At 33.3% G+C, this 17,321-nt stretch overlaps 1 protein-coding gene across 1 annotated transcript; it reads left to right on the top strand.

Annotated features, from left to right (window-relative positions):
- The first annotated feature begins 12,609 nt into the window (after positions 1-12,609).
- Positions 12,610-16,490, top strand: LOC107016308 (replication protein A 70 kDa DNA-binding subunit D-like). Its single transcript, XM_027912579.1, has 12 exons — positions 12,610-12,944; positions 13,031-13,295; positions 13,371-13,455; positions 13,541-13,665; positions 13,751-13,832; positions 13,922-14,039; positions 14,122-14,279; positions 14,414-14,534; positions 14,628-15,402; positions 15,496-15,604; positions 15,678-15,800; positions 15,930-16,490. Exons 1-9 carry the CDS (start codon positions 12,774-12,776, stop codon positions 15,159-15,161), a joined length of 1,659 nt encoding a protein of 552 aa, XP_027768380.1. The 5' UTR covers positions 12,610-12,773; the 3' UTR covers positions 15,162-15,402; positions 15,496-15,604; positions 15,678-15,800; positions 15,930-16,490.
- The last annotated feature ends 831 nt before the right edge of the window (positions 16,491-17,321 follow it).

Below are 17,321 nucleotides of genomic sequence, written 5' to 3'. Positions count from 1 at the left end.
TGAATTGGACCCGTTACAAACAGAAAGGACGGGGGTCTCGCTGCCCGGTCAGCGAGTCGGGGGGTCCAGGGGGGCGACGCGCCCCCTGGCCTGGGGGTCCGGGGGGGCGGAGACGCCCCCGGCCCGACGGTATACAATGTTGTTGTATTGGGCCCTTAATTATCTGTCAATTCTGTATGTTGGGCCCAAGCCTGTTAGGGCATAGCTTAGCACTATATATAGACGCTATGGCAAACCCTATTCTGTAATTCTGTTCTTGCCTCTCCTTAATAAAACTGCTCTCCCTCTTCCCGTGGACGTAGCCAATTTATTGGTGAACCACGTAAATCTGTTGTCTTGTTTTTAGCGTTTATATTTTCTCGTATTATCTCGAATTCCGCATAACAGTGTATTTGAGCGTTAATCAGTTACTACAACTCGAGAGTTAAAGAAGATGAAATTGTTAAGATGCCTTTTCGAAATTTATTTGATCATTATGAGTTTTTTTGTGATGTCCTTTGGTTTAACTAATGCTCTGGCGACATTTATGGATTTGATGAATATGGTGTTTAATAAATATCTTGACATGTTTGTGATTGTTTACATATATGATATATTGATATATTTGATAAGTGAGCTTGTTAATATTAATTATTTGAGGATTATGTCACAAATTCTCAAGGACCAATAAATTTTTGCAAAGCTTAGAAAATGTGGGTTTTGGATAAGGTCTATAGTTTTTGTTTGTCATATTTTTTCAAGTAAGAGTATCGAGGTATATCCTATGGTAAAAGATGTGGTCAAGAGTTGGCCTATACCTCTAACTCCTTCAAATATCGTAATTTTTTTTAGTTAATCTAGTTATTATAGAATAATTATTGAGAGGTTCCCTTCTATTGCCTCTCCGTTAACAACATTGACTCAAAAAGTCTAATTTCGTAGGTTTGAAGTTTGTGACAAGAGCTATCAAAAATTGAATGATAGTTGTACTTCCGCTCTGGTGTTGACTTTACCGAAAGATACTAATGGTTTTATTTTTTATTGTGATTCCTTGAATATCAGGCTAGGATGTATGCTTATGCAAAATAGATGAGTTATTGCCTATGCTTAAAGGAAACTCAAAGTTCCTGAAAAGAATTATCCTACTCAGGACCATGAACTAGTGGCTATTGTTTTTGTCTTAAAATTTTGGAGGCATTAGTATGAAATGAATTATCCTACCAAGGGTTTTTTTATGGTCCACAAGGGTTATGAATCATCTTTTGTGGCGGATAGAAAGCCAATAAATGTCTTTATCCAATTATGGAAAAACTGAAGGAATCAATGTTTAAAAAGTTCATGTATGCATTCTCCCAAGGCGGAGATAGTGTAGTTAGATATCAAGGCTGCTTTAGTGCTCCAATATCAATTACATGAGGGAACAAATCTTATCAGAAACTCATGGTTCACCCGGGAGAAACTAAGATGTACTGTGAGTTGTGGAAGATTTATTGGTTGAATGGAATGAAAATGGCTATTGCGAGATTTGTGTACTAAATGTCAGAAAGTGAAAGTTTAGTATTTGAATCTATGCACAAGGTTTATCCCAAAACATCAGTATTTCTTACTTGGAAGTGGGAATATGTGAATATGGACTTCATTATTGGTTGGACTCACACACGACGATAACATGACTCGATTTGGGTTATAGTAGATCGAATGAAAAAATTTGCTCATTTAATTCCCATCAAGGTTTCTTAAGTGGAGGAAGATTATGCTAAGTTATATTTTAGAGAAATAGCAATGTTTTATGGAGTTCCTTCATCCATTATCTCCTTTCATGGTACTTAATTCATTTCTTAGTTTCGGAGATCATTACAAAAGGGTCTCTGTACTTGTGTTATCCTTTGTACAACATTACATCCAAAAACTGATGGGCAAGCAGAGCATACAATCCAAACATTGGAAGATATCTTGAGTGATTTTTTGATTGATTTCAAGGGTAATTAGGATGATCACTTGTGTTTTATTGAGTTTTCTTATAACTATAGTTACCACACAAGTATTGGTATGGTTTCATTTGACGCATTACATGGTAGGCGGTGTAGATATCCAATAGGTTGTTTTGAAATGGGTGACACAGGTCCCGAGTTTATACATGAGGCCATGTAAAAGGTTTTACTTATTAGTGAGATGTTGAAAATGGGTCAAAGTCGACAAAATTTTTATGCCAGTGTGAGAAAAAAATCTTCACTTTGATGTCTATGATTGGGTTTACTTGATAATTTCACCCATGAAAGGTGTAGTACGGTTTTCTAAGAAAGGAAAGCCTAGTCCCCGGTATATTGGTGCATATCAGAGTTTGATGGGCGTTGGTTAGGTTGCTTATGAACTTGAATTTCCAAGTGAATTGGCATCGGTAAATCCAATTTTTCATGTATCCATGTTGATGAAATTTGGTTGTCATCCGACATACATAGTTCTCTTATAAGTTTGAGAGTTAAGCAAAATATTTCATATGAAAAAGTTTTCGGCTGAGATTTTGGCAAGCAAGTGAAGAAGTTGAAAAATTAAAAAGCTACTTATGTGAATGTATTGTAGAGGAATAAGTTAGTTGAGGGTTCTATGTGAGAGAACAAGGTCGACATGATGTCCAATATCCTCATCTCTTTCCTTCTACCCCTATTATAGATTAAGATAACGAGTTCCTAATGGTTTACTCTGTATTTGGTGTCATGTTCTTTAAAGGTTTCCACGACATCTGTACTATGAATGATGGATGAAAGGCTTAACTTTTGAGAAAATAATTCCACTTAATTAATTTCTACATGTTTGTGTGCATTACAATATGAGTTTCATATAGACTTCATGACATGATTATTGAACATGCTTTTAGGTTGGCGGTCGTAATTCCTCCTCGAATATGAGTAAACCTGTAAGGGCATGCATATTGGGCTATTAGATCTAGTTCCTATCTTTTTTATGCTTTTAATATATTCTAGCTCATACTTTCTTCTTAGGGTCTGTTTGGCCATAAATTCCCAAATAATATTTTGGAATAATTTTAGCGAATAATGTTTGTCCATACAACTTGCCATTATTTGGAAAATATCTCAAATTCCCAAATAATAGTTTTTTTAAGTATTTGGGACAAATCTCATTATTTGGGATATTTTGAAAATTAAAATTTTACCCCAAATTTTTATCTTTTACAAAACACCCTATATAGTTGGTGTTTGTGTTATATTTATTACCTAATTTTTTACGTGAACACCAAAATAGTGATGAAATATTTAGTGAATATTAAATAATGATATGATTGTTGATGAAAATGATGAAAAATTAGCTCAAGGTAACAAAGTCATGTGTTTCATCTACTTTACGATGTATGGAATGATGTTTGTTGCACTCACTCCAAATTACCACATTGCTCTAGTGTCATGGACACTATTTGTTATTGTTGTAATTAACATCCAATTAACTTGGCATACAAAGTTATAGTTATTTTTAATAGTTTTTAAAACTAAAGGGTATAATTCATATATTTCTAAAAAGGTGAAATATATTCCCGAAATCCTATAGCCAAACACATGGTGAAATTTCACCCAAATTTTCACTCAAATAATATTTACCAAGAATATTTGAAAATTTATGAAAAAATTCTAGCTTAAATATGTGAATTTATATAAACTTGCATGAATGATGGGTTTCTAGTTAGAGTCCTTTTCTATTCATGATGACTTGAATCTCATTCGAAGAAGAATGGTCCCAGGGAGAGATAATTTAACACCTCACATTCGAGAAAGGACCAAATAGATGGTTCAGGATTTTCTGGTGCCATCAAACGAAGGCCAACCAAGGACCCTAAACTATGCCACGGAATGTAGGTAAGGTGTGTCAATGCTCACAAAAATTTATCTAAATGATTTCAGAACCACAACTGTACTAGTGCATCCTCATTGTTGGGTCCACGGTTTGAGGTTCAGGGTCTGTAGTTTTGGGCCCAAATCCTAGTAACAATTTGGATGTATGTCATGACTTGGTAGTTATTTCCTAGGGGCAGTTGGGTCTTTTCCAATTTAGTCTATCCTAAAAGTATGCCGTTTTATTCTTCACCAAAACCCCCATATAAGTATGTTAACTATAAATAATCCATATTGAAATTCATTCTCTCAAATTCACCAAAATAAATAAAGTTCCTCCTCCGAAATATTTCGCTCTCTAGAAAAGTTGAAGAAAAAGGGTCCAAGCTAGGGTTGGCAAGTCAAATCTCAAAATTTTCCACTAAATTTAAATAATTTTCATCCATCGATTCCTTCCATTCATTGAGTTACCAAGTTCTCCGATTTTCAATTATGAAATTCCAAAATTGAGTTAGGGTTTTCATCTACGTTATGTGTTCCTAATTCATGATCTAATTGATTGATTTATGATATATGATGCATGAATTTACTTAATCCCATGACTTTATTATGATTGCCAATGAACCATGTAACTCTCAAGTTTTTCAATTATGAGAATATAATTTAGGCCTTGGACCATCTAAGAAGAGTTATATGAAATCAAGCATGAATTTTATGATTATATGAAACTAATATGAACTTCCATGAGGCTATGCCTAACTCATGCCTTCTAGACGTGGGTTATGGAAAATAGATTTTGATCCTAAGATTGGTGAATAATGGAAGTATGCATGTCCTATGAAATATAGGTAAATGTTTTAAGGATGCTTTGAGAGTGAAGTATCAATGATATATCTATTGTTGTGTTGTTTAAAGGATTTCTCATTAACACATGTTAGCATGAATGGTGAAAGGTTTTCTCACATGATAAGGGTTCTTAGGGTTTAAAGTATTTCTCACCGAAAATAAACCAATGGTAAGAAACTATTCTAATGATGAGGCAAGCAGTGTTTACCCATGCTCTCTGTTTGAAAGACAAGTGGCGATTACCCATGTCACATGGCATAGGATTATCTAGATAGACATTAGCTAGTAGATCCACAATAGCTAGAAGTTCATGGCCCCTACATGGAAGGTTGGACAACCCTTTTCGTTGTGGGATAGACACTGGATTTCATGTTGCTAACTCACATGTTCTTATATGTCGGTAAAAGCTACTTTCCACAAAAAAGTAAAGTTATGATGTACCAATGTTACTTCAACAAGTATCGTAAGTATATTTCAAAATGAGATTCACTTGAGTTAATCATGTTTTATGGCTTATGCTTTTTAATCTCTCATGGTTTCATGTTTTAGCCTGACAATTTTAGATTATTCATATTTCTTATTATAGAATGATTTAAATGTTTGTATGAATGGCTACCATACTCCGTACATTGTTTTGTAACACATACTCTTGATACATCCCCCAAATATAGGGTCCGACAATCAAGGTTCTCAATTTCATGGCCAGAGGTTGAATTGAGAGATTCCAAGCTTTGGTGAGTTTTCATGCTTTGAGGACGGATTTCTAATTGTTTTCAATCTTGTTTCTTATGTCCAGTTTTGAACATCATGTATGGGCTAGGTCCAATTTCATTCTATTTTACTAGATGTCTATTAAGACAAAGTGTATGGACTTCTACTTTACTTTTATTAATGACTTTGGAACATGAAAAGTATTTCCTTTATCTGTTTTGTTCTATGTCGTATGTAATGAAAGTTGAGTGGCTTGTATGGTACTTCTCGGTGTTCCATTTTCCATGTTACATCTAGGGTGTACGTCTCGGTCATGACAGTTAGGGAATAGGGTTGAAGTGCGTAGTTTTAGGACTTAAAAGCTTTTTATAGGGCGTAGGGTAGGACATAAAATGACATATTATTATTTGAAAACAGTTAGAAAATGACCCAAAATCCCTTTAAAATAACTGTTGAAGTCCTTCTACAGTATGGACTACTTCCTACAAACCATACTGATCAACCAAAAAAAAGTTCTAAAGCATTAGTTTTTGACCAACATATTACAGACCATGGCTATGGATTGTAGTCCTTTCTATCTGTAGTTACCAACCATAAAAACCAACTGGAACCCTTAAAATTTCATCAAGTCTTGCACCTACCTACGATGCCTATATATGACTCGGAGACCACTTGACGAATAGTATTGCTGAAACACAAAAGAGGTACTAGGACATAATTTTTCAAAGTATAGTTTCTCTTTTTTGTATGGTAGCCTTCTACAACTGAGGAAGCTTCTATAGTCCATAAAGTTCTTTTGTTTTTGCAAAACTCTTAGGGTATTATAGAGAAACAAGGCCTAATCTACTTCATTAGCTGTAGTAACCAGGGTTCTCTAGAAGGGTACTACATCTGAAAAAGGAAAGGTCAAAACTGTTAGTATTTTATTTCTAGTCATCAGGACATGTAAATATCTCAAGACATTGTTACTAGTATATTTAAAGTTTTCTCTTTAGATGCTTATGCTATACTTGATATAAGTGCTAAATTGTCTTTTAATATTCTTATGTACTTGTTAAGTTTGGATTTGCACTTGTAAAGTTTGGATTTGTTGCAAACAACTTTCAGAGCCTTCCCTTGTTTCTACTGTTATTGATGAGTATATATTGTATAAAAGAGTTCATGAAATTGCACCAGTTCAATCAATCATAAATACACCACAATTGACATAGTTGATTTAGATATGGTGAACTTTAATAATATTCTAGGCATTTAATGGTTTTATTATTTTTATGCGTTGATCAAATTTAGAACTTCATTAGTGAAATTTTAGTTGCTAGATAAGTTAGTCTTAGTCTGTAAAGGCCATCTCATTTTATACCTGTACACCAGAATATTAGTTTCTAACTGGTGTATCCATCATGTAGTAAGGGTTAGAGACTCTATATAGGAGACACCGCCATTTGAGTTAGTTCCACTCGTGAATGAGCTCACAAAAGTCTTTCTCATTGATCTTCCAAAAAACTCTCGCGATTGAAAAATTGACTTTAGGATAGATGTATTTCCCGATACTCAATCTATTTGTATATTGCAATATTAATCTCTCTAGATGTGTTTAATGAATTAAAAGAGTAGTTAAGATATATCCTTAATATGGGTTTCATCACACTAATTGTCTCACGTAGGGGTCCTCATGTCCTTTTTATGTGAATGAAAGGTCTTCCCTTTAGTATGTGTATCGATTGTTCCCACATGACCAAAGTTATAATAGATAATAAGTACCCCATTCAAAGAATTGGTGGCTTGTTCGACAAATACCACGATGCCACTTGTTTCTCTAAGATAGACCTTAGGTCTGACTATCATTAGTTTAGAGTTCGCGAAAGAGATATCCCTAAGACAACTTTTTTAGCAACTATACAGTCACTTAAAATTTATTGTAGTGTCCTTTGATTTGACAAAAACTCCGGCAATATTTATGGTTCTCATGAATAGAGTATTTAAGGAGTATTCAGATATGTTTGTCATTGTGTTCATTAGTGACATCCTTATGTGCCTAAAAAGTGAGGAAAATCATTCTAGTCACCTCAAAATAGTTCTTCAGACTATTTAATACCGTGATTTATTTGTGGTATTTTCAAAATGTGCATTTTATGAAGAAAATGGAATTCCTAGATCACATAGTATTCTACAAAGATGTTTAGGTTGACAATAATAAACTAGAGGCAATATGAATTGGACCAGACCCACAACCACACCTCATATTTGGTGTTTCTTGGGCCTGACAAGATATTATAGGATGCCCATAGAAGAATTTTAATCCATTGCATATCTATTGACTAAGAGTACCTAGAAGAATGCTAAATTCCATTGGTCTGAGGTTTGTGAGAAAATCTTCCAAGATATCAAGACTTATTTTACTACTGATTAATGTAATCCCTTCTATGGGTGTTGTTATGCATTAAAATTCATCCACATTGAGCCTTGGTTTTGTTTTGATGTATAATGTATAGGTTATAGCTTATGCGCCTGAGTAGCTTACAACACACAATAAGAATTAACACACTCACAATGTTGAGTTGGCAGTTATAGTATTTTTAAAAAATATGTGACATCATAATCTCTATGGCATGAATGTAGATGAGGTTACTGATCATAAAAAAATTCAGTATGTTTTTAGCTAGTACATATTGAACCTCGGGTAGAAAAGATTTCTAGATTGTTTAAGAATTATGATATGAGTAATCTCTACCACCTATGTAAGGAAAAGGTGGTTGTTTGATGATCTTACATGATTATCCACAAGTATAGCTCACATGCAATAAAAGAAGAAAAACTTGCCTAATAATGTGCATAGTCTTACATTGATGTGTTTGTACTTCAAACTTTGAAGAAGGTGGTGTGCTTTTTCGAGAACATGGCTTAATCATCCTTAGTAATGGATGTTGAAGATATGTAGAAAAATGACCCTATCTTAAGCTAGTTAAAGGAATAAGTTCATAAGCTAAAAGGTTGATAACTTTTAAACTAAAGAGAGATGGTGTACTAAGGTACCAAAGAGGGTTCTATGTATCAAATATTGAAGGTCTCAGCTATAGAATCATGGTAAAAGCATGTGGTTTCAGGTATTTCATTCATACAAGTTTCATAAAAATTACCATGACTTGATAAAAGTTTACTTTTTGAACGGTATGACGGACATTGGAAATTTTGTTGTTAGGTTTTCACTGTATCAGCAACTTACAGTTGTACCTATGTGCCATGGCTCAGAATATATCTCACCCACAGTTGAAGTGGGAGATGATCAACATGGATATCCTTAATTTCTTATTGCAATTTATCCCGAACGTGACTTAATTTGGGTAATTTTAGATGGAATGACCAAGTACACTCTTTTCTTACCAGTTAAGAGTACAGACATAGGTGAGGAATATGTTAGATTGTACATTGGCGAGATAGTCAGGCTTCATAGAGTTCCATTATTATTATTGTTTCACATAGTGGTGCTCAATTCATTTTCAGTTTTGAAGTTATTTCATCAAGGTTTGGGTTTGAAGGTGAATGACATAGTTCATCCGGCTATGGAGGAGGTTAAGACTATTCAGGAAAGCATAGGGACTATGTACACCCCTCAAAATCATATACTTATGTTAGGCATAAACACGTGGAGTTTGAAATAGATTAATGAGTTTACTACAAGGTTTCACTCATGAAGGGTGTCATGAGATTACTAAATAAATGGAATTATAATGCATGATATTAGTGTGTATCATATTTTAAAAAGAATTGACTTATCAGTTAGAGCTACCAGTGGAGTTAGAAAAAATCCATAAAGTGTTCCACATTTCCATGCTTAGAAGTGTGTGGGTGACCCTTCAATCATCATACCTACGAAAAATGTTGGTGGAAACGAAAGCTTTAATATGAAAATTTTCTAATTAGAATTCCTGATCGTTAGGTTTGCAAGTTGAGAGACAAGGAGAGTGTCTTCGTAAATATTTTATAGATAAATCAGTTTATTGAAGAGGCTATATTGGAGGACAAAGAAAAAATGAAATTATATACCCATAGTTTTTCATTCATCATGAAGAAGATACTGTAGGTAATAGTCCTTCCATTGTTTCGTATTCAACACACATATTTTGTGTTTGAATGTTTAGTTCCTATGATATGTTTTTCTTCTGTGTTCTTCTGAGTGGCTATGACTTTATCAGATAGTTTTATTTTGAAAGAGACTGATTGAATTTAATACCATGTCTTTACCATCATTCAAAGATGAATGATCCTTATGTAGGAGATATTATAATATCCTGAAACTTCTAAGAATTGATCCAAATAATTCTCCGTATGATTATAGTTCCAAACTTGATGATTTCTAATTGTATGAATGTGTTAGGATAAATTCCCAATATGGAAAGTTCATTGGATGTGAATTAGGTTCACAAGCAAAATCTAATACTAAAGGAAGCTCAAGGCTTCTCTACTAATTAAGCTTTTTTCCATGATATCGTGGAAATATCAACTTCACATGAGCATATATCTTAGAAAATAAAGTGTTATGTCTTATTACCTTTAAAATTAAAGGTCTTTAAGTCTTCTTTCCATTTTAATCTACCATTCACAAATCTGAGTACAAAGTAAAATGCTATGATCGATTTACCAGAGACAATCCAATTTACAATTTTTTAGTCCAAAGTAGTATAGATCATGGCACGAGTTAGGTTTGAGAGTATGGTCTAAACTGAGACCCATGGAAAAGTAAAGATAGCCCCCCAAATCATCTCCGGATTCCATGATTCATATTACTAGTCCACAATTTATATTATTACCAATACTTTTACCCGTGGAAAAATTAAAAGGTTCCACAAATCAACCCAGGCAACTATGAGTTGAATCACAACTCACTATACCAAAAGCATTAGTTGTACAATGAGTCGTTGGGTTTCCAAGGGTGTTTCGTTTTTTACTTATGTTTTTAAGCCTAAACCAAGAATGTTTAACTTCGATTTGGTAGAATAATCATATTTAACATTTAGTTTGTCTCTTATTCTACACTCAAATCCCAAAACTTATTAGAAACCTCAACAAATGCCAAGAATAAGGTTTCAAGTGCCCAACAAATATCCTCTCAAAAACTCTAGTTCTTTGAGGTATATATGGCTACCATTTTATAAACACAGTTCAAACTCATGCTCTACATTTACAGTATTAGTTTGGAAGATCAAAGTAAGGGGTTATACTTCGAAGATCATGAATCTAAATTCAGTCTTACTCAAACTTCTATTGATTAATTTACTACCAAAACCATTATATTTCACATTCATTGGTGATTTTAGAATAATGGTTTCTGCTTATTCTACCACATGGACCCCTTCTACCAAATTTATCTTAAAACGTTGTTAAAGAATTCACATGAACTATTTCACAAATAAAGTACGTATTAATATTTAAAGGATGTATTTAAAGATATATTTAAATTCTAGTGAATCATATATTATTATAAGCATGAACCTCTTAACCCCAAAGTTGATTTACCATTTTAACCCTACAATATCATTTATATATTAATTTATTAAATATATTAGTTAAACCTATTAACCCTATATTAGTTAAACCTATTAATATTGATTATTATAAATTTAATTTCCTAACAGCCCTAATTTAATTTTTCAGAAACGGTCATCTGCTCCACTTCTCTTCTGACGGTTATGAAGTTTCATCATCTTCTTCCAAAACCTTTTCATCTACTCTCATCATCTGTATAAATGTCTCAAATCACATGTTATTGTCCATTAAATTGTTTCTCTTTTTTGTGCCTGGATGATATACAGGTAAATATTTTTGGATGAGGAACTTAGCTATTCTTTATCTTCAGCTCTGCCTTTTGATATGGAACTTTTTGCCTTCAGGGATTTGTTGACAGAGAAACTACTCTTATTGGAACATTGACAGTCCGTGAATTCCTCTACTACTCAGCATTGTCAGTATACAGGTAAATATTTTTGGTGCTCTGTTTTTGTTGCCTAATAGTTACAGACAATTTTTGATGTTAATGCTTTGATTTTGCTCTGTTTTGCTGCTAATTGCAAATATATGTACACCCTTAGCGTGAGGATAATCTGAAGGTAACTTCTGATGAACATGAAGTATCATGTTCTATGTCAAAATAATTGGGCAGTTCTAGCCCTATTCTGGCCACAGTTCCTTTTCGGGTAGAAGCAATTATTTTTTGGGCATTTACACAACTGAATTGGTAGAATCTCTTCTCTATTGTAGTATTAGCATTTAATATTGGAGGATGATAGTCCTTACCTTTTCCAGCGTTGATCTATCACATTAAGCTGATGCTCAAGTTTCTCAACCGTCCAAATCAAATGCAGCACATCAAGATCTAGACTTGTTGTGCCAGAAAGTGCTCTTGCTGAAAGAGAGACTTTCACTCCCTGTATGGAAAAACTACATCCATCCATATTACTAGCAGTGCTCAAGATTGGTGAATCAAGCTTCCAATGATTTAACAAACAAAAGCACAGCTAAACATGGCAGAACTAAGAAGTAGAGAAGACCTCTGGATAACCAGAGTTTTAGGTCCCAATCATAAAGGAGAAACAATAGCAACCAACAATTATGGAATGGGAATCAATAAAGATTGTTGGACATCCATATACAATTTCTTGATTGCTATAGGTATACAAGTTTGTTAAAATAGTTTAGTGATCTATTACTTCAATGCACTGTACTAAGAGCCGTTTGGATTGACATAAAAAAGTAGCTTTTAAGTCGGAAATAATAAGTCAAACTTCAATGACTTTTAAGTCAAAAAATAAAAAGTAGGGGGAGGCTTCTTTGAGTAGAGAAAAATGTACAGCACTACTAAACCGAGTGGAGGAAGTCCTTGCAGTTATTGCTGATGCAGAAGCCTCAAAGGAGGTTGACATTTCATTATGTGAAGCTGTGCTTGGTCTAATCCAAAATTGACAAGTTACAGATGACTTTATTTACCTTTGACAAACAGATTGTCCACCAAGGACTTTTCCATTTTGAATTCTATACGTTTGCAATATTTCCGTTATAGTAACTTGTTACATTTTTATTGATTTACTTCTATTTGAATCTACGTTTATCATCTCTTCATGTTCTAATAATGTTAGCAGGTTTCTTGCTATTGGAAACACAAGAATAGGTATTATTTCTCCACCCTCAAACTTGCTTCAATTAATGTGATATTTATACTATTGTTAGTTGAAGTTGCTCGGTTTAAAATTTTAAAAAGAAAAATAGTTTATGTTTTGTGAATATTACATTCTTGATCATCTTTATTATTAGACCAAAAGAACACTAATTATATAAAAACAAATAGCATTTACGTCACAAATATATATTGTATTAGTACATCCTAGATACTACAACAATACAATGACAAGTCTAGAAGAGCTCGAGAACCAGTGCCTACCAATTAGCAAGTTGAAGAAATATGCAACAGAATGGGTTATTAAAGTCTTAGTCATTCGTCGGAGTTTAACAAAAGAGTATAAAAATACAAATGGTGAAGGTATTCGTTGGCAACTGATATTAGTCGATGAAGAGGTAACTCTATTTTAATATTTTGTTATATACATTATTTAATATGTTAACTTCTTTTGGAATTCTAATAATAATGCTCCTAACCACAGGGTACAAAAATACAAACCACTCTTTTCAACAAAGATGTTCATGCATGGAACAAGTCTTTTCAACTTAATCAAAGTTACTACATTATAAATGGAAAATTAAATCGACCTAAACCAAACTTCTTATCCGTACATAAGGAGCTCGAACTAGCATTTATGAACAACACCGAGGTCGTTGAGGACAAAAGTCATTTTAAGACTGATCAATTTTCAAATGGATTTATTACATTTGATGAAGCTGAAAAAATCACTAATGGAAGTTTGTTTGGTAAATTTCACAAAATGTTTATTGTTTGTTCCATACATTAAGAAAATAGGGTTTTTAACACATTATTTTGTATAGATGTGGTGTGTATTTTACTCACAGTAAAAGCACTAACTGGAGAAGGACGAAGCATTAGACGCGAAGTAATCGTTACAAACGAAAGGTAACATATACTTTTTATGCATCCTACATATAAATATTTCACGTTAATAAACATTTATCATAAAAAAAATTTGTTACTTGTATAGGTATGATCGAAAAGTCATGACTTTATGGGGAGACTTTGCTGAAATCGAAGGTCAAATGTTACAAAGCCTTGAAAGTGAAAAACCAGTTCTTGCCTTTTGTGATGTAAAATCATCAATTTATCAAGGTATACATCTCCACACTTGATATATTTGAGTCAATTTTCAAAGTACATAAAAGTATCACTGAATTAATTACTCCTGTTGAAATAGGGGATTTTGTCCTTTCCACAACTCCTGTTAGTAGTTTGCTTATAAATCCACAATTTGAAAAAGCGAACAATCTCCAAAAATGGTAAGTAATACATGTTTCATCACACTTATTTAGAGGCTACCCACATGCTACATCATTAATATTTTTTATTCATTTCTTAAAAATTTCAGGAATGACAACATGAAGGCAGAAAAGATTGACGTAAGTCTAATGCCAAGCAGACTGATGCAAACTGCCCGTCAAGTGAAAATTAGTAATATTTTAAATGGTTCACTTGCCATTGTGAAGGTACTTTCCTATACAACACTCATCTTTTACTCCAATTATATATTACAAATGTAATTACGTGATTTACTGAATTTACGTATAGGACATGTACTATAAGTTCAATGCTACGGTTACTGACATTGACAGTAACACCGACCCATGGTATCCTGGTTGCAACAAATGCTACAAGCGAGTTACTGTTATAAATAGTGTTGCAACTTGTACCTACTGTAGAGCTGAAGATGTTGATTATGAGGCGAGGTAAACTACACAAACAACCAAGAACAAATATTGCTTACTCCAGATGCATGAAAAAAAATTATTAACTAATGAGCTTACTATGTCGCTATCAAATAATTAGCACCACACTGATTAAAACATCCAATTTAATTTAGATATCGGTTAAAGATTGATGTCACTGCTGAGGATCAATTTCTAAGCATTACAATGTTTGATGCTGCAAAATACTATTTTGGTTGTAACGTAAAAGAGTATGTTCTCTCTACATCTGAAAAGGTAAATCACTTACTCTATGAAATATTGGCCTGTATAAATAACTTTACCCTATTTCAATTGTAAGGCTAATATATACGTTTTCATATTCCACAGAAAGAACAATCACCATACTATCGCAAGATGGTATTGAGTAAAGGGAAAGAATTCAGTATACTTGTTAAGATTGATCGTAAATTCCCAGATGTTGACACAAACATGAATGTGATAGCTATGGAGATACATGAGGTTTCCAAAAAATTACCACCAGATCAAACCAAGGTTAAAATTCCAATTACAAAACAAAGAAGCAAGAGGACGAAGATACTAAGTGATGATGAAAAAATGAAAGGAATAGTTGCAGGCATACCTCATATTGAAAAAGATATTGCAGCAGTTGAAACTGACATTGAAAATCCACACAAAAAAAATACATGCAAGAGGACTAACAACATTAAGCAAGTCATTGCAGATGATAATCCACAGAAATTGAGGATACATGAGGTAGAAAAACATATTGTACTAGATGAAAGTGACGACGAAGCCCCACTAATTCAACTACAAAGAAAAAGGACCAGGAAGGTTAAAGGAAAAAACATCATGCCCTATCCGATGGAAAAGAAGATCAAAGAGGAAAAAAATAATATATAATTGATTTAAAGTTTCCTTATTTTTATCTACCAATGCTTATTATCTCCCTAATATTTAAAAATAACTTACATTTTTTCACCAAGCAACTTCACCTAACATCGCTTTTATTTTTAGCTTACTTTCCTATATCCATGAATTTTGTTAACTGTTTCACTAAACATTCAATGTATGCAATTTATTACTTCAAAACAGATCAACAACAATCTTCTGCTGCAATGTATATCCTCATACATAAAAAAAGGTTTGCATACATCCTACCTTATAATAGATGTTTTTTCCTATATATGTCAAATATGTGACTACAATTGCCATTAATGATTTTGTTATGTTTTAGATCAATGCTAAATTACATATACTAAATAGGAAGAGATAAGAGAAGTGTCACACCAACAATCCAAATTTTATCACCATCAAATCAACAATGACACACAACCAACATCAAGGTAAATCTAATATGTTAAGTACTTATCACAATTCAAAATTAAATTTAACCCTTCTATTCACTTCACTTCACAGGTGATACAACTATAACCACTCCTTTCATGCCAAATCAAGCAGGTGATAAAGGAAAAAACATTCCTTCTACCAGTAAAACTCATCAGCATGACAACAATATAAAAAAAAGTTCAACCAACACAGGTAAGAACTTACATAATCATGTAAAATCCAACATACATGAGTACTTAGTACAATGCAAACATATTCTCATACACATACAAAAATATTACATCATTTGTGTAAATGTACCAAAAAATGTTCCCTTTATAGAGAAAAGTCAATTGCAAAGCGCATTGCAAAGAGTGGATAAGTATATATTAACAACCCAAACAATATCACATGTCGAAGATGAACATCCACGTTTGAAAAAGCAGCGTAAAATCAATTGGCTATTTAGAGCATTATCTCAAGAGTCTGAAGTTAGAGGTACATCGGAAAACCCTATTCATATCTTACATAACTTGAACGTTCAATAATATCAAATTACATTTCTAACATATCTCTAAAAATATTTCTATATATAGGAATTGTTGCTTATAACTTATCTTTATCATATCTGCACGTGCTGAAAGCCGTCCCAGAATGTATTTATTGTGCTGCAAAAAGATTGGAACATGAACCTCCAGCATTCTGTTGTGCAAGCGGATATATCAAATTGGCAAACACTGAAGCACCAACAGAACTATATGAAATGTTTGTGGCATCTACTCCAGACGCGGTAGAGTTTCGCAAAAATATTCGTGCATATAATAGTATCTTTGCTTTTACATCTTTTGGTGTTAACCTGGATAAGGAACTAGCATCTGCAAAAAAAGGAGTATACACATTCAGGGCACAAGGTCAAATTTATCACGATCTACCATCGTTGCTACCACGTGATAACAATCCATGTTACTTCCAACTATACTTCTTTGATACAGACAACGAATTGACGAACAGGCTATCGAAGGTGAATGAAGGAATTCTTTCAGACCATATTGCAACAAAAATCAAACAGGTAATGGAGAGTAACCCATATGCACAAATATTTTGCCAATTAAAAAACCAAACAAGTTTCCACAATTTTCAACTTCGTATTGCTGCAAATGCCTCTTTGGATCAACGAGTGTACAACAGACCCTCGGTAAGTCAAGTAGCAGCAATTTGGATCGATGGAAACAATCCAAATATACCTTTTGATCGAGAAATAATTGTTCATGAGCACTCAGGGTACAAACATAGAGTAAAACACTATTTTGGTTGTTATGACCCTCTTCAATATCCTTTGTTATTCCCAAGAGGTGAAGGTGGATGGAATCAAGGAATAAGAAAACAGAGCAAAAGACTGCCTCACAGAAGAAGTGCTCACTCACCACCTATACTCAATGATATTCCAACATTCATATCAGCTGATGCAATATTAGCCTTGAGGATCAAGGTAAAATATATTACATTACGGCCTCTTATAGCAAAAATATAGTCATGTTCTTCACAAGTTAGCAATTGATAAAAAACACATATAATATATAAAGGAATACTACCAAAGGCGTACAAAATACAATTATAAGAAAATACATTTTTCTACTATACCAATATGATAACCAACATAAAATAAAAATAGTGTTAATATGATTCCTTTCACTTGTAGAAGTCCGCCGTGAGAAAAAGGGAAATGTTTCTTGC

This window comes from Solanum pennellii, chromosome 1, assembly GCF_001406875.1.
Source record: "Solanum pennellii chromosome 1, SPENNV200".
Lineage (NCBI taxonomy): Eukaryota > Viridiplantae > Streptophyta > Magnoliopsida > Solanales > Solanaceae > Solanum > Solanum pennellii.
Note: the sequence above shows the minus strand (reverse complement) of the source record. Positions and strands in the feature narration are given on the sequence as shown.